Source organism: Leiobunum rupestre, chromosome 5, assembly GCF_980474605.1.
Source record: "Leiobunum rupestre chromosome 5, qqLeiRupe1.1.hap1, whole genome shotgun sequence".
NCBI classification, from domain to species: domain Eukaryota; kingdom Metazoa; phylum Arthropoda; class Arachnida; order Opiliones; family Sclerosomatidae; genus Leiobunum; species Leiobunum rupestre.
Genome location: NC_143388.1, coordinates 58,379,440 through 58,398,357, shown reverse-complemented (window position 1 = coordinate 58,398,357; position 18,918 = coordinate 58,379,440). Strand labels below are relative to the sequence as shown.

At 33.2% G+C, this 18,918-nt stretch overlaps 1 protein-coding gene across 5 annotated transcripts in view; it reads left to right on the top strand.

The window, feature by feature from the left end:
* Positions 1-18,918, top strand: part of fus (epithelial splicing regulatory protein fusilli) — an 84,548-nt gene that overhangs the window by 42,844 nt on the left and 22,786 nt on the right. For all 5 annotated transcript variants that reach the window (XM_090176773.1, XM_090176772.1, XM_090176774.1 and 2 more), the window contains exon 5: positions 2,403-2,492. In XM_090176773.1, the coding sequence (XP_090032899.1) occupies positions 2,403-2,492 (90 nt within the window). The remainder of the gene's footprint in view (positions 1-2,402; positions 2,493-18,918) is intronic.

The following is an 18,918-nucleotide window of genomic DNA, read 5'->3' as shown; positions in this document are numbered from 1 at the left end:
AGATTTTAGTAAAAAGTCAGGGAATTTTGAGATTTTAGTAAAAAGTCAGGGAATTTTTAGATTTTAGTAAAAAGTCAGGGAATTTTGAGATTTGAGTAAAAAGTCTGGGAATTTTGAGATTTGAGTAAAAAGTCTGGGAATTTTGAGATTTGAGTAAAAAGTCTGGGAATTTTGAGATTTGAGTAAAATGTCTGGGAATTTTAGGATTTTGGTAAAAGGTCAGGGATTTTAAAGATTTGGTAAAACGTCAGGGAGAGGTTCGGGAATTTTAAGATTCTGTGAGAGGTCAGGGAATTTTAGGATTTTGTAAGAAGTCGGGGAATTTAGTTTTATCTTGACACTTTTTTAAAGTAAATTTACTTATCTACGGAAAACTCTGTTATTATTATTATTATTATTATTTAGATCCTTGAAAGGTTGTTTAAGGTTGAAATAACTTTTGTACTTAAATATAAGTTGATTTAATTTATTAACTTCTGATAAATGGAAAAGTTAACTGTCTAATTTTGGCCTTTAAAAGTTAGGGAAAATAACTAAAAATGGTCAGGGAAAACGGGGGATAGTCGGGAAATTTGAATGTGAGAATATTGTGGCAACCCTGCCTAGTGCCGGGGTAAAATTTAGTCGATGGTGTCCGCGTACCGTTTCAAGATTGTCATTTTCTCTATTCGCGACCGAAAACTATCGCAACGCCCCCTTTGGTTCGCTATCGAAACCTAGATAGGTAGTGGCTAAAGCAGACGCTATTAAGTTTCTTTAAGGGAAAATAGAGATAAAATACGCGAATAAAGTAGAATAGTCCATAAGGAAAAAGGATAAAAAAGCTAAACCCTAAACAGATTTGATGAAATTTAAAAACTTACAAATAGCTCCCCATTTCGGCTTTCCGTTGCTAAGTAACTCGTTTTGAAATTTTTAATATTTAGGCTTAGTTTCTGTTTTCGGTGTAATTGACGGATTTTGAAATGACGTTTTAGCGCGCGACACTACAGGTACATGTCTTGGGCACACAGCCTTCTTTGCGTGCTTTTTTGACAATAACATGTAGAGGTATTTTCACGCGCAAAATGAATTTTAAAAGCCGTCAATAGTCGTGAGCCAGATTTACCACACGGTACTGATGAGTCTAAATAGGACGAAACCGATCTACCATTAGAATTTCTGGCTATTTATTTTAATTTAATTGAGTTTTTCACTCTTAAGATCTATTTAGTCTGAGTTTAGCGTCTTCGTGTTGTCTCAAAAGACCTAGTTTGTTATTAGCTATTTGTAAGTTTTTTTAAATTTCTTCAAATTTGTTTAGGGTTTAGCTTTTTTATCCCTTTTCATTGTGGACTATTCTCCTTTTTCGCGTCCATAGGTGGTTCCTCTTAACTGATTCTAAAGACAGTGGCAGCCCTGAATAAATACATTTTCCTTAGCGCGAGTAGTCCAAAATCGGTTCGAATTATGTCTCTGGTGACAATGCTCTCCTGGCTTAGTGGGGGTCGGACAAATGAATGATTTTCATGTTTATACAGTCGTTATTAGGCGCGTAGATTTCGACTTGCAGGTGTTCCTAGGTGACTCGCCTCACCTTCTCCAAATAAACCACATTATTTCTTTTCACCTACATAATTTATTTTGGCATAATTTTTTTCCATATTTTGGCATAATTTTTTTCCATATTTTGGCATAATTTTTTTCCATATTTTGGCATAATTTTTTTCCATATTTTGGCATAATTTTATTCCATATTTTGGCATAATTTTATTCCATATTTTGGCATAATTTTATTCCATATTTTGGCATAATTTTTATTCCATATTTTGGCATAATTTTTATTCCATATTTTGGCACAATTTTTATTCCATATTTTGGCATAATTTTTATTCCATATTTTGGCATAATTTTTATTCCAAACTTTATACCACTTGTGCGTTATTATTTTAAAGTAATGGGGCTATAATTCGAAATGGAACTTGTAAAAAGATGACGCATACCAACCATAAATGTATTAAAAATATAACCCAGAAATCTTATATTTCGATATTTTATTCTATAAAAATCTCATAAATCAATAATTTTATGTGCTATAGCTATCCGGTAATCTTGGAATTGTGTCCTATGATTTTGGGATTTTTTGGCCTATGATTTCTATATACGTTTTGGATTTTTGTCCTATGCTTTCCATATATTTTTTTGGATTTTTGTCCTATGATTTCTATATATTTTTTGGGATTTTTTGTCCTATGATTTCTATATAATTTTTGGGATTTTTTTGTCCTATGATTTCTATATATTTTTTTAGGATTTTTTGTCCTATAATTTCTATATATTTTTGGGATTCTATCCAGAATAATTATCCTATGTATAGTACGAATTAAGTATGGATTTGTATTCTTTAACTGGAATGATATCAGATTTGGGCTTGGAAGAAGATGGATCTGCGGAATGCGTTGACAGGAGGGTTCAAGAAATGGGAAAAATCGTTCTCAGACTAGCAGCCGATGGTAAGTCACCCTCTTTCAAATTCTTCGCGTTAGGTTAACATGACTGGTTTCATGACAAAAGTGCAGGGTTGGCATAGAACCAGCCATACCGGTTATAGCCACCTGGTTAAATCCGGTTATAGCCACCTGGTTAAATCCGGTTATAGCCACCTGGTTAAATCCGGTTATAGCCACTTGAAAAAATACAGATTTTTGTGGCTTTAAAAAAAAAAATTACAATATGAATAAATTAATAGTTTTTATTTAGAAATTTAGTTTATTTTTTGTTTCATATTTAGAAACCGGTTTACTTTTACCAGTTTTTCGGTAGGTTTAAAGTTCCAAAGTTCACTGCCTCGCTTCTGTCATACACAAAAACTAGGGGGGAATTTCCCGAGGAAATCAAAAGAGTTCAGTTATTTTATATAGTTATTTCGCTTTATTTGTTTAGTTTCTTATTTACGACAATAACTGCAGACAATTTCTACTTACATAAGTAAAAGGTACTGTTTATATTTTAGCCGGTTATAACCGAAAAAAAACCGGCTATAGCCAATTAAAACCACTGGTCTGGATTTTTTCATAAAAGCCGGCTTTTTTCCAACCCTGCAAAAGTGACCGACGACAGAATCACACATACACTTTACAAGTTTCCCACACATTTTACACGCTACCCATGAAATAGTAATGCAACGTAACCCACGGAATGATAAGGAAAATTTGTAGAGTTGTTAATTTTCCGGGAAAATTTTCGGAAAATTTTCAAATGGGAAAAATAAAAAAATTGAAACATCAATTACTTTTTAAGGGTTTTTACTTTTTATTCTAGACTAGTCTAGAGGTTTAGTTCTATTTTTGGATTAAAAAAATGAGACGAAAATGCCGCGAAATTTAAATATTAGCTAATTATGTAATGAAAACCTTTTTTCGTTTTTCGGAAAAATACGGAATTTTTCCAAAAAAGTGTCCCAATCGAGCAAACTAAGAAAAAAATGTCCCAATCGAGCAAACTAAGAAAAAAATGTCTCAATCGAGCAAACTAAGAAAAAAATGTCCCAATCGAGCAAACTAAGAAAAAATGTCCCAATCGAGCAAACTAAGAAAAAAATGTCCCAATCGAGCAAACTAAGAAAAAATGTCCCAATCGAGCAAACTAATAAAAAAATGTCCCAATCGAGCAAACTAAGAAAAAATGTCCTAATCGAGCAAACTAAGAAAAAAATGTCCCAATCGAGCAAACTAAGAAAAAAATGTCCCAATCGAGCAAACTAAGAAAAAAATGTCCCAATCGAGCAAACTAATAAAAAAATGTCCCAATCGAGCAAACTAAGAAAAAATGTCCTAATCGAGCAAACTAAGAAAAAAATGTCCCAATCGAGCAAACTAAGGAAAAAATGTCCTAATCGAGCAAACTAAGAAAAAAATGTCCCAATCGAGCAAACTAAGAAAAAAATGTCCCAATCGAGCAAACTAAGAAAAAAATGTCCCAATCGAGCAAACTAAGAAAAAAATGTCCCAATCGAGCAAACTAAGAAAAAAATGTCCCAATCGAGCAAACTAAGAAAAAAATGTCCCAATCGAGCAAACTAAGAAAAAAATGTCCCAATCGAGCAAACTAATAAAAAAATGTCCCAATCGAGCAAACTAAGAAAAAAATGTCCCAATCGAGCAAACTAAGAAAAAATGTCCCAATCGAGCAAACTAAGAAAAAATGTCCTAATCGAGCAAACTAAGAAAAAAAATGTCCCAATCGAACACACTGAAATTAAACGCTTTTAATGTTGCCAGGGTGCCATTCGAAACATTTCGAGATAGAAAAAGATAGGTGTATTCTATGTCAGGTTTTCTTCAGAGCCGTACTCCTTGGCAAGATTTTATAATTTTCGTCGAAGATGGTTAACCATTTATCCCACGTCCGTAATGACCTCTCAGTACGGTTTTCCCCCATTTAATATCGCAGACTTTTCCTTTTTAAGTCCGAGTCCGACGCGGCTAATGGCGGGACACGCTGGGCTCCCCCGACACGTAATGAGCGCCGCTGTTCAATTATTCCAATTTCCAGCCTTGACTTTTCCCTCGATGCCCGTGGGCCGAAAATATTAGTTCTTTTTTGGGGGGATCTAGTTGACGACATGCCGGGGCATCAACCTGAGCCGAGAGCCCCACCCATACCTGTCTGTACAACTATCTCTGCCCCCTCCCTCGTTTATAATATTCGACCCCCCCGCACGCTGGAACGTACCCCTCCCTTCTCTAAGACTAATCTTCAGATTTAGTGCTTTTCTGTTTTGAAGGTTTCCATCCGCGGAGCTTCGAATGATTTCTTCAGCGAAATAGTTACGCAATTCCAATTATTTTGGGAAAGTTGTATGGGCGAAGTTGTTACAAAGACGATGATAGTTCATTTTTAAATCGGTTTTTTTTTTTGTTATTTCTTGGGAAATATGTGGAAACTGTGATGTTTATGGTTGATCAACGAATTTCAGGTTTTGGTTTAAAAACAAGCCGTTCGTAAAGGATTTTTCGACTTACAAGGAGAGTATCCGAGGTGTTTATTGCCGATTTAGTTCAAAGTCAGGCGTAATGTAGACCTATAGATGAGATATGAAATTTCCCTAAAGGAGACGTTGCACTACCCATTCAATTTGCCATGGCAACCGAAAATGTTTTTGACCACTTACAACCAAAATAAGATTTTTTCCTTATTTTACCCAAAATTTGTTACAAATTTACCCTAAAAATGTTTCAATTTACCCAAACTTGATGAAATTTACCTAAATGTGGTCGAAATTACACATTTCGTGATTTTCAAAATTTTTCAAAATTTTCGTAGCAAGGACCCTGTGAAACCGAGAAAATCCCATGCTTTTTTAAATGGAGATTTTATTGTTTTAAGTGATCAAAAACATTTTCGGTTGCTATAGCAAAACGAATGGGTAGTGCAACGTCTCCTTTTGGGAAATTTCATATCTCGTATAGGTCTACATTACGCCCAACTTTGAACAAAATCGGCAATAAACACCTCGGGTACTCTCCTTGTTAGTTCCTACTGCCTTTAATAGTTTGTGGTGGATGGCTGTGAAAATGGAATAACACTTTCACTCGACGATGTACTGTTTTGTCAGTTATCTGTTGGAGCTATATGATCTTTCTAAAAGTAGTTGACGTTGAAGTGTTTATTGTTAGCTTAAATTCAGTTGCCAAAACTGTTGCTCGCTCACAACGGGAAAATTATATTTTGCCAAATGCATCTCCAAAATTCCCTTTTTGTGATAAATACAGGTTCATACAGACCTTGAAAACCTGGAAATATCAGAAAAGTCAGAAAATTCCCATATTTTAGTAGAAATCAGGGAAATTTGAGATTTCAAAGTTTTCCCTAGTTAGTACAAATGTACTTCAACAATTTTTCTTAAAAACACGTTCACCAATATGACTTAATTACATTTTTATATGATAATATGGGACCAATTTAGCTTAAATAACAATCATGAATACTCTGTAAATCTTAAGTTTTAATTATAGTTATCTTGCACCTGGAAAAATTAGGGAAATATCAGGGGAATCGGTTGGCCATTAGTTGTATGAACCCTGTAAATAGAAACCGTAAAAACCGTATATTCACTTGAAATATCAGTATAATTTTTATGGTTTGAACTGGAAAATGTTTTAAGCTATTAGAACCATATTATCATATTTGTAATTCAGTTAAAATATTTTTTTTATATTTGTGTTTTGTAAAGTACATAGATATGAAAAGTACCATAATTTATTTAGTTAATGATTTAAGCGTATACGCATAAGTAACATAATAGAAGCGATTGTGTCATGTTTTGAACTGTTTGTTGGCAAAATTCCTGCCAAATTTTTTTGATGACGATTAGCATGGCCCCAGAAAGCGGGCTCGGGCCCTGGTCATTTGTACCGACGTTCTCCCCTCTCTGATGGGGCCTGACGATGAAATTAGTGAAGCTATCAAATTTGAGATCATTTGTTTCGTAATGATGTTATCAAACTTGCGTTATTTTATCTTTGAAAAGCAAATTGTCTGATCCTTCCAAAAAGCTGGTGACGGCCATTTCTGGAGCATCGTGAACCCGGACAAGGTTGTCAGTCTTTAGCCACGTAATGATTTATATGGCCATTGACGAAACAGACGTATAACTGCGCAATCATATACCTATATTTGTTTGAAACCATTCGAAAAGCACTCTTGAAAAATTTTCGTTATGCACGTCTGTTTTAAATCAGTTATTTAAATAGTGATTTGTTTAATAATCATTGATTTCTATCGCCTTCTTGTAATTCAAAGTATTTTACAAAGGTAGGCTCTCTAGGAATGTCAATTCAGAGCACGTTTACTTAATTTATTATTTATTTAGAAATTAAATTTAATTAATATTGATTTAAAATGTAGTTAACTTCATTATTCATTTGTCAAGACCAAGAGATCTAAAACGTAAAAAAATCATTAAAACCAAAAAATCAATTAAAATTGCCAAAACCAAAAAAAATCAATTAAAATCAAAAAATAATTTAAATTAAAAAAAACAAATCAACGTAAAGAAAATTTTACAACCTAAATATTCCCAAATTATCAAACGATTTTAAAATAAAAAGCTTTAGGGTTTATTTAGTTTCGCTTGATTTCCGTTGGTGGCGCTATCGACCTCGCCGTCCATTCTCAGAGTTCAGTCAACTTGATCGCCATTACCCGCCGTGTAGCAGCGGCGAAAGATTTACAACTTCGCGTCAAATAGAGGTCGTTAAAAGAAAATAAAATATATTCTGTGGCAATCTCGTACTTTTGAAATCGAAATGGCGGAGGGGGGGGGGACACGCGATATTTGATCAATACTCAATAGTCCTCACCCCCAAACCGATATATTTGCAGACACGTCGATTTGGAACCGGTGGTTGGAGGACCGTGTGGTGCACGAGAATGTCGCTCCGGTAACACCGGTAGAACAGGTTGGGCTTCGCCAGAATTGTTTGGAATATACGCGAAGCAAGGTGTAACTGGCTGAGCACGCTCGGCCTCGATCGCATTGAACCGGCAATTAAAATTGTTATTGGCCGACGTTTTCAGTCATTTGCCCATTCTAACCCGCTGAAAAGGCGAACCTTATGAAATGACGTTCATGTGGACGATTGAGGTTATGATATATTAAATGTTAAGTTAATAAGAATTCACCTATGGACTGCACTGCCAATAGTGATAAAACTATTTAAAGTAGGCAGAAATTACAACGATATAACTTTTTTCTATTTGATAGGTTTTCTCTACAAAAATATTTTTCAGAGGAAAATTTCATAGGGAACGTTACTCATAGTCTAGCAAAAATTGCTAATTTAACTCAAGTATATCAGAACTCTATTTTCAAATAGGATATTTTCCCTTCAAGGTCGATTATCTTATTTCCACCCCTATAATTTAATTACTAATATGTTTAAAAATATATAAGAAAACACTACTTTTAAGAAATAGAAAGTTACTATTACAAATGCTGTGATTTTAACTTTAATAAACTGTTTATTTTTAGTGACGTTTTGATCACTAATTGGTCACTTTTTGGTCACTATTTTCAAAGTGGCTAGTCACTATTTACTCTAAAATTTAGGCTAAATCTGAGTATCAGCCAGGGCCGGATTAACCAATAGGCCGAAAAAAAGTAAAAGTACAAAACTTTAATCATTTGCTTTTCACAAAATATTTTCCGGAGTAATTTTAGTAAATGCGTCCACCCCTATGAACCAAAAACGTTTGATTGTCACATTCTCTGACGGACTGCCGTCTAGCCCCTGACGACATACTAAATCTGGCAGCCAAATGAATTTTCCTTCCATTTCCCAATTATAAATTGAGGAAGCGCCTAGCTCGCTTCGCTCGCTATTGAAAGGGGGCACCAAAATTAACTTGGGCCTAAGGCCCCATAAAGTCTTAATCCGGCCCTGTATCAGCACTGTATTTGGAACTCTTCAGTACCGTGCGGGAAACCTAGCTGGCGACTATTACACCGAAAAGAGAAACTAAGCCTAAACATTAACAACGGAAAGCCGAATATCATTATGATATATTAGCCGTCGTAATGATGTATTTTTAATGAAACTAATAATATAAAATTACGCGCTTAATGGTTTACCATTAAAAATTGATTATTATTCATCAATTCGGGTCAAGAAATATGGACTTTTTCAAAGGTTAAAATTTCTTTTCAAGCTCGTTCCGCCAACGATAATAGTCCATTTTTCAAAATTTCAGTGTTGATTATAGCCAGGGTATAACTTTTATTTGGGTCGAATTTTTTTCAATAAAAATCTTCCTTAAGTATAAAAGGCAAGTCAAAGCTCTACCTAGCGCTCGTTATGTCGGTGGCCAACCTGTTTTGCTGGGCCGAATGAGTGGGTTAAGCCGGGGCTGTGCTCGCGGGCGTAAAGGCTTTTCGCAATCACCGGTGCCCGTTTGTTCCTCCTATTTAAATACTTACTATTCATTGGCGACGGTTGAATACGGCTTTGAGAATCGCTAGGGTTCGTTGTTCCTAATTAAGGGGAGTTTTCCCCCAAATAAATCGGCTACTCTTGTGTCGGGCTGTTTGTTAATAAGAAGTCGCAATTTAAATGTCGGTGAATGTGTCATAATCGGACAATTTTGGGGTGGGTGACAATTTCTCATTAACCCTTTCAGGCCAAACTTGTTACTTCATACGCAATTTTCTTTATTTAATGTTTGTACCCTCAGGGAAAATCATACTCTGTTTAATACTCGTACAGGGCTCCCAGAGTTCCTATAATTCCTATAGTTTCAATATACTCCTATAATTTCCTATAGTTTCAATATACTCCTATAATTTCCTATAGTTTCAATATACTCCTATAATTTCCTATAGTTTCAATATACTCCTATAATTTCCTATAGTTTCAATATACTCCTATAATTTCCTATAGTTTCAATATACTCCTATAATTTCCTATAGTTTCAATATACTCCTATAATTTCCTATAGTGTCAATATACTCCTATAATTTCCTATAGTTTCAATATACTCCTATAATTTCCTATAGTTTCAATATACTCCTATAATTTCCTATAGTGTCAATATACTCCTATAATTTCCTATAGTTTCAATATACTCCTATAATTTCCTATAGTGTCAATATACTCCTATAATTTCCTATAGTTTCAATATACTCCTATAATTTCCTATAGTTTCAATATACTCCTATAATTTCCTATAGTTTCAATATACTCCTATAATTTCCTATAGTTTCAATATACTCCTATAATTTCTTATAGTTTCAATATACTCCTATAATTTCCTATAGTTTCAATATACTCCTATAATTTCCTATAGTTTCAATATACTCCTATAATTTCCTATAGTTTCAATATACTCCTATAATTTCCTATAGTTTCAATATACTCCTATAATTTCTTATAGTTTCAATATACTCCTATAATTTCCTATAGTTTCAATATACTCCTATAATTTCCTATAGTGTCAATATACTCCTATAATTTCCTATAGTTTCAATATACTCCTATAATTTCCTATAGTGTCAATATACTCCTATAATTTCCTATAGTTTCAATATACTCCTATAATTTCCTATAGTTTCAATATACTCCTATAATTTCCTATAGTTTCAATATACTCCTATAATTTCCTATAGTTTCAATATACTCCTATAATTTCTTATAGTTTCAATATACTCCTATAATTTCCTATAGTTTCAATATACTCCTATAATTTCCTATAGTGTCAATATACTCCTATAATTTCCTATAGTTTCAATATACTCCTATAATTTCCTATAGTGTCAATATACTCCTATAATTTCCTATAGTTTCAATATACTCCTATAATTTCTTATAGTTTCAATATACTCCTATAATTTCCTATAGTTTCAATATACTCCTATAATTTCCTATAGTTTCAATATACTCCTATAATTACCTATAGTTTCAATATACTCCTATAATTTCCTATAGTGTCAATATACTCCTATAATTTCCTATAGTTTCAATATACTCCTATAATTTCCTATAGTTTCAATATACTCCTATAATTTCCTATAGTTTCAATATACTCCTATAATTTCCTATAGTTTCAATATACTCCTATAATTTCCTATAGTTTCAATATACTCCTATAATTACCTATAGTTTCAATATACTCCTATAATTACCTATAGTTTCAATATACTCCTATAATTACCTATAGTTTCAATATACTCCTATAATTACCTATAGTTTCAATATACTCCTATAATTTCCTATTTTTTCAAAATTGTTCCTATAATTTCCTATAGTTTCAATATACTCCTATAATTACCTATAGTTTCAATATACTCCTATAATTACCTATAGTTTCAATATACTCCTATAATTACCTATAGTTTCAATATACTCCTATAATTTCCTATTTTTTCAAAATTGTTCCTATAATTTCCTATAGTTTCAATATACTCCTATAATTACCTATAGTTTCAATATACTCCTATAATTACCTATAGTTTCAATATACTCCTATAATTTCCTATAGTTTCAATATACTCCTATAATTACCTATAGTTTCAATATACTCCTATAATTTCCTATTTTTTGGCTAAAAATGTTCCTATAAATTCCTATATTTTCTATGAAATTTCCTATAATTCCTATAATTTTTTAAAAAAATCGCTGAGAGCCCTGTCGTACAAAGTATTCGTTAATTTATCCAATACTATGATAGTATTTAAAAAAATATATACCCAACGCATCAGGCGTTCAATAAATCGGAATTTTAAAACCAGCTTTTTTTTTCTCAATTTATCATTTTTTTTTGGTGCCAATGGAATTTTCAAATAATTAAAATATAACCTCTTTGTGTCGAATTGCCCATTAATCCATTAATTTTAATTTTTAATTCATAGAAAAACAATAACAAAAAAACCAGATTTTTTACGAAATTCCATTTTAATTGCCCAATTTTTAAAATCGAAATTCTGAATGAAACCTGAATTAACTTTCCATAGCCCAAGTACAATAAGCTAGTTCAATAGGTGAAAAAACAGACTGTTATAACACCTTTTAAAATTATTGTTCATTTGTGCTGAATAATTTACAGTCAATAGGTTAAAATTTAAGATAATTTTCAAAAGCCATATTTTATTCAAAACTAACGAGTAACACGAAAAAATGTTGACCTTTCTGGCGTTAAAATTCTCTCGCCAATTTGAAGTTTTGAAGCAATCAAAAAGTTGGTTTCCCCTCTCTAAAATATGTGCTTAAGCTTACTATTGAAAGGCATCTTAATAGTTATTTGTATTTAAATCAGGGTTCGTACACGACCTGGAAAGTCAGGGAATTTCAAAATGGTTCCAAAGAGTTAGGGAAAAATCAGTAAATTTAAAATGTCCCCATAAAGTCAGGGAAAAATAAAAGAAATTTTAAAATGTCCCCATAAAGTCAAGGAATTTTAAAATTACCCAAAAAAAAAACAGGCAAATACATTTTTGAAAGATTTATTAAAATTACATATAAAATATTTGGAAATATTTACATCAAACCAATCATTTATTCTACAAAAATAATCATGAAAAATTTGGCAAATTGGTCAGGGAAAACCTGGAAAAGTCAGGGAAATTAATCCCGGAAATTTTATACGAACCCTGTAAATGATAAAATTAATAATAGAAAATAGATTAAAATTAATATTTTTATTTCGTGTTTTGATTATCTTCAAATAATAATTTAAATAGGTATTTAAAATCAGTCAAAAAATTAAATATTTGGAAACAAACTATTATTATTCAAAAGAACGGGCTTTGAGGGCGTACGCAAAAGTGTATTATAATGAATGTAAATGAAATTGATCAAGCGAAACTATATTATTTACCATCGAAAAGATGACTTTGCAACTAAATCTTCAATTTTCTAACATTAGCATAACAATATTTCGGAAGTCTGTTTGATGGCGAACGCCATGATATCGCGTTATTTTCCAATCATTTCATTACGCTTAAATTTAAATTGGTTTTACGCGTGAAAGGTACAATTTTCCAATATTTGGGAATATTATAATTTGGCTAGTGTTGGGTCTTGTGGTCAATAAACTTTGTAGATATACTGCTTTTGAGCCATTGAATATCCAGTTTGTAATAGTTGTTGTGGCGTATACAGCGAACGGCACGCGTGACTGCGATTCGCCATTTGTACAGAAAAGGTTATCTCAGTTCATTTCTAAGCCAAAATAATACGTTCGCTGTCTTGAAAAATCATTTTAATATGGCAGTGAAAAGTTATTTCAACTCAAAATAACTTTAAACGTTCGCCATTTATTATGGAAAGACTTTTAGAAACATGAACAGAACTGATGCTTTTAAGCGACACATCTGATTTACTGGACGAGTTACTCTTCAGGAAATCTAAAAAAGTAATACTTACAAAGCTATAAATATCAAACAACTGAATGTGACTTAATGTGAACAAATCCTACGGAAATCGCTGAAACATTGTGCTAACACACGGAAATCACACGTCCATTGCGGGAAATGTTAGGAAATCACATGTTAGGAAGCCACAGACCCGTTGCGGTAAATGTTAGGAAATCACACAATAAGGGTACAAAGATGTAATCTAATGTAATCAACTTAACAGTAATAATTTTTAATAGTGTATTAATCGACGGTGAAATATGTTTTTTTAAATGGATTTATTTTGTCGAAAAGGGTGAGAAAGAATGAAAATGAAAATGCCCACTTTTACTTTGACTCGCAATTTTCAAAATTCAGCTTGTTGCGAAGGAAACAGTGTTTCAATTTATCTCGATGACAATCCTGCCCCATCACGGTGCTTGTCTTTAGAAACGGTAGCATCATCGCCGGAAATGTGGCGGTGCTCGTTAGATTTCCCAATTGTCACAGCTGTCTCGGCGTGTCGCCACTTGCCGCGCGACGAGTGTGTCCAATGGCAGAAAGGGCGCGTGAATAATTGCTCCTTTTAATTTAGCCGGCGCGAGCGCGGAATGACTAAGTCGAACCTTTTCTGCCAAACGGGATTCCTTGGTTTAGTGATCGCGGGAACCGTGGGAGGGCGCCAACAAGTGGGATGCGACGTCGACCTCGCTTGAACCAAACCCGCTGCGCAGAATGCCAATTCATTTATTCGCACGCTTTTTAGTCCGCCGCGTTGTAGATGACGCCGGAATTATGCTCTGACAAAGGGACCAAATTCGAAATTTTCCTTTTTTCTTGACACCATTAACGAAGCTAGAGGGGGCACTTAGACATCTAAAACTGAGTCCGAGGGTATAACGGGAGTGTATAGAGAGCTTCGTCGCTGTCTGTTCTAGGAATTTTGAGTCCTCTATCTAGTTAGGCTAGAGGTTTCACTTAATGACAATTATTAAGTGTAATTTTAGAATTAAATTAAACTTAGGATTAATATTAGGAATTAAATTAATCTTGGGATTAAAATTAGGAATTAAATTAATCTTGGGATTAAAATTAGGAATTAAATTAAACTAAGGGTTAGAATTAGGAGTTAAATTAATACTAAATTCAATATGTGAAACAAATTAATACTAAATTCAAAATGGGAATTAAATTAGTATTAAATTCAAAATGGGAATTAAATTAATACTAAATTCAAAATGGGAAATAAATTAATACTAAATTCAAAATGGGAATTAAATTAATACTGAAATATTATACTATAACTGCGTTCTTCTCGCCAAATGTTCGGTTTAATGGGGAATTAAATGAATACTAAAATGGCCGCCAAATGTTCGGCTTAACGGCTGTAGATGGCGACTTAAGCGCCGGATTATATTTTTCCTTTGGACAAGTTGTTTTTCGTTCATGTAATTCATTCAAGTTTCAACGGTAGGATAGGAATACGAGAAAAAACGTGGAATTATGGCGCTTGTTAAAATGGCTCTTTGCTTTTGTTGAGCAAAGCCTCCTTTGTTTGAGAATTATCCAGGGCGGCTCGCCCCTTTCCCACTAATTCGCCATTGTTATCTCTCCTGTGATTAAGTTATTAAATTCGTTAGCGTGGTAGCTTCTAATTTAAAAGGACTTCAAGACGAATGTTCTTTCTTGGGTGTTTGTCGCTTGGAACTCTGGGAGATCTCTGATGACGTCACTTTGTGAATATTTCTCAGTAGAATATTTTCTAAAGATACTTACTAATGATTCAAAAATCATATACTTATGGTTTTATCAGGGTTCGCACAGAACCTGGAAAACCTGGATAACCAAAAAGGTCGGGAATATTGGCAAAAATTGGTCAGGGATAAGTCAGGGATTTTAGTTAGTCAACCAAACCACGCATTAACAAATAATTTTTGACCTAAAATAATAAAAAAATGTCCAAAAATATAACCAAAAAGGTCGGGAATATTGCCAAAAATTGGTCAGGGATAACCTGGAAAAGTCAGGGATTTTAGATCAGACATTTTCGTACGAACCCTGTTTTATATATAGTTTAATATAGATAATGGAAATATTGTTAGTTAAGTTTTGTACTGACAGAGTTACTGCCTATACATACTACTCTGTAATAATGACTATTATCGTGACGTCATCATTGCAATTCCTATCAGCTCCTGCCTTAGAACTATGACGTCCATCTTGTCTCTTTAATAACTCCTATAGGAAATTTCAAATGTCTAAAGAATATTTTTTCGTTGAACTTTGGCTAAATATTATTTAAAAAACATCAATTAAAATAGTGTTGTTTTTGTATTAAATTTGCAAGTATTTATCCCGTTCCCACAAAGTATTTTAAATTAGCGCCATCTACTGTAAATAAAAGCATTAAAATAAACCTCTAATGGATTGCTGTAAATATCTCCGTCGCCCCAATTTCCTATAATACCCTTTATTTTAACTTAAAAGTCTGAAGAAATTAAAATTATTGATATTTTACCCTTCGAAGTCTTTAAAACGTCCTAGTTTTTAAAGATGTTTATTTACAACACTGTTCGGCGACAGTGTTCTATCGGTTATCAACTTTATTTTGAATGTTATACGGACCCCTTTAAAAAAGATTGACAACAGTTTTCTCTTATTATATAATTAATTTTCACATATTTTTTCCTTTTTTTATCCCAATTTTCTTTCTAAATTTTCCTTCTCCCCCAAATTTTCTTCCTATATTTCACTGATAAAATTTCTATAATTCCTTTAAAGGATTTTAAAATATTCTGTAGTCACCCCGATCCCCTACTTTTGCCTAAGGAAACATTCTTGATAATTATCATTAACATTACTCCCCGTTTCGATAATGAACTTTGATAAAAAGGCGATCTTCCAAGTAATGAACTGCCAATAAAACATTCTTTTCGTGTGGAATTTCGCAACAATTTTAACGAATAAAATCAAATTCAATTTGAATTATTCTAAAAACTGGCCCGGCGTATCAACTTTCTTCGTTGTCGAACTTTTTTCGTCAGTTCGATTCGGAGTCCTTGTCAAGGTAGCCGAGCTGGTGCAGGCGGGCTGCTCTTTAAAATGCGGCCTGTTCTCGCGGAACCAGTTTCGATAAAGGTCAAAACACCTGTATAAATCTCTCACTTTTTTCACTTTTCACCCCATCGGAAACGTTATAGTTTGACGCCCATCGGCTGGCTGGCTGGCGGGGAAAAGGCGGTGTTTTCCGCCACTGGTTTCCTATTAGACGTAAGATCTGTTTGCAAAATAATAGTAATAAAAATAAAATGAGATGAGTTCGGAACGAGGAAAAAGGGTGCCACCAAAATTCGTTGTTTTTCCCATTAACTTTTTCCTTCTATTAAGTTTAATTTTCTTCCTCTTGTGTCATGGTCGAGCGATTGTGATTCTAATACCTTTTGCTCTACCATAAAGTTCAAAATTACTCGGAAAAATCGCCGAATATTTTTTTCCTGTTCCGATACGTTTTTCGGCGTAATCGGAAAAAAATTCCAGACTTTAGCGTTGACCCGCCCAAGGACCAGTTTTTCCAATATTGAGATCGGTTTGAAACGCCACGTGCCCCGCATTATTTATAAGACCTGCTGAATGTATTGAAATTTTGGGGAAATTTGAGACTTACGTTATTGCGGGGGTTTTTTTTAGCTATATTCGAATATAATTTCTTGATCGACAGGTACAGAAATTCAAAAGTTTTGTTTGTAAATTTAATTATTAAGATTCAATAGAACGTTGATTGAAGTTCAAGTTTTAATATATTAATATTTATAGCGTTATAGCCGTTAGGCCTAATATTTTAACAAAGGGGAATTTTTTTTTAGTATAATTCTCTGATAATTTCCTGATCTACCATTAAAGGGAATATAACCTCGGGTATTTGGTGTTGAACACCAACGTTTGCAGCTCTGGCCGTTGTTGCCTTTGGCTTTAAAAATGTTTGGCGCCACTGTACAGGGAAATTTGAAAAATTGAAGGGGTCTTCCATAAAGATTGCTTTGCAGTTTGTATTCCCTTTAACAGAAGCTAGAAGTGATTGACACTAGTTACATTATAAACAAGAGGTAGCGCGATTTAGCAGATGATTCTTAGATTTATTTCATACTCCCTTTTAGCAAAATAAGCACGTGCTTGCCCATACTCCCTTTAAGCAGAATAAGCCCAAATTAATTTTTTTCATGTTTCGAAATAAATATATTCAAGTGCTGTGGGCTTTTAAATATCTTAATCCCTATTAGACACCCAATCTAAGTGATAAATAGGTAGAACAGGGTTGCTACACATCAGGGAAAACAGGATAATCAGGGAATTTAAAAATGTGCCTAAAGGGTCGGGGAATTTTAAGAATTTGTTAGTCGGGGAATTCAATTTTATCTTTACACTTTTTGAAGGTAATTTTATTCAAGTTATCTGACAAATGCTATGAATATTATTTATTTCCTTTAAAGTTTTGCCATTTTTTTAACGTTGCAAAAATACTTTTGTACTGAAATGTAGGTTGATTTCAATTTATAAACTTCTGATAAAAGTAAAATATAATTGTCTAATTTTGGTTTTAAAAAGTCGGGGAAAATCTCTTAAAATGGTCAGGGAATTTGAATTTGAAATTATTGTGTAGAATATTCCATTATGAAAAGGACCAAAAAATTTAAACCCCACATAAATTTGAAGAAATTTAAAAACTTACAAATAACTCGTAGCAATAGGTCTTCGAGCAAACATAAAGACGCGAATCTCGGACCAAATAGATCTTAGAGTGAAAAACTAATTGAGGTGTTTATTTTAAACAAATATTAGCGAGATTTTAGCGCTGTAGAATAAATTTGAAATGGTTAACACGTAAAGTGGATAAAATGTTTAATTCAGACTCAATCTACCGGCTTTTTTTTATAAAATGATACTATTTAGGTTTGGCAGAACTAAGCATTTCTTTTGGTAATACTGACTCATTTCGGTATTACGAATAATTTTTGCAATCTTGCCGATACTATATACGTTTTGAAAAGGTAGAAAATGAAAATATTTAACTAAGAATTTAGTTTTTTCGCATACTAGATGGCGGTTGAATCACTGAGTTTTCGCAACTTATGTTACCCAAATGCCACATCTAGCGAATACGTATAATTTTATTCATTTATTTCTCAAGAAATTAGCCACCGTCCACGCGTTTTATTACCACCCTTAATCTCGCTTGACCGTTTAATTTGGAGGCATTTAGTAACTTAAACCGCCGAAACACGTTGAAAGCGGCAACGTAAACGTTACTTATTTATTCGAATAAACCGGATTTATCATCAACCTGTTATTGGTCGTTGCGAAAACCAGTTTTAATTATAAAGTTCTTCGAACTGGCTTCCAGCGCAACTCTTCTCGAGTTTTACTCTTCGGCGTTGCAAACCTGTTTCGACGTCGTCCTCGGCGCAAAGTGCAATTAACCCTGCCTCTGGCTGTGATAAGCGGACACGGAGATGGGCCTGAAATACCGCCATATTTAGAGAAGCGTATATTTTTATAATTTCCATCGTTTAATCCACGTAATGTTCATTAATATGGAAGGCTTCGATTAGCGCTTCTGGAGGGCAACGGGAGGCCTCTGGTGGTGGTTAAATGAACTTGAAATTAATGGATACCCATTAAAAAAAAGCTCTCGTCGTGAATTAAAAATACTTTTCCGAGAATCGAAGGTTCGATATCACTCTTAAGCTATATTTGTCATTCGGAAAAAAACTTGGATCTTTAATACGATTTTTTGTAGCTTTTTACGAAAATTATTTTACAAAATATGTGTTGCGATTTGAGCCAATATCCAAATTATTTAATTTAGCACGAATTTTATGATATTTAGTATATCATTGACGAAATATGGGTGACCATTGTTCCAATTATTTCCTATAATTTAACGTCCTTCCACGTTTTCTCCTATAATTTAATTTAATTGCCTATAATACCCTATATTTTAACTCAAAAGTTTGAAGAAATTAAAATAGTTGATATTTTACATTTTATAACTT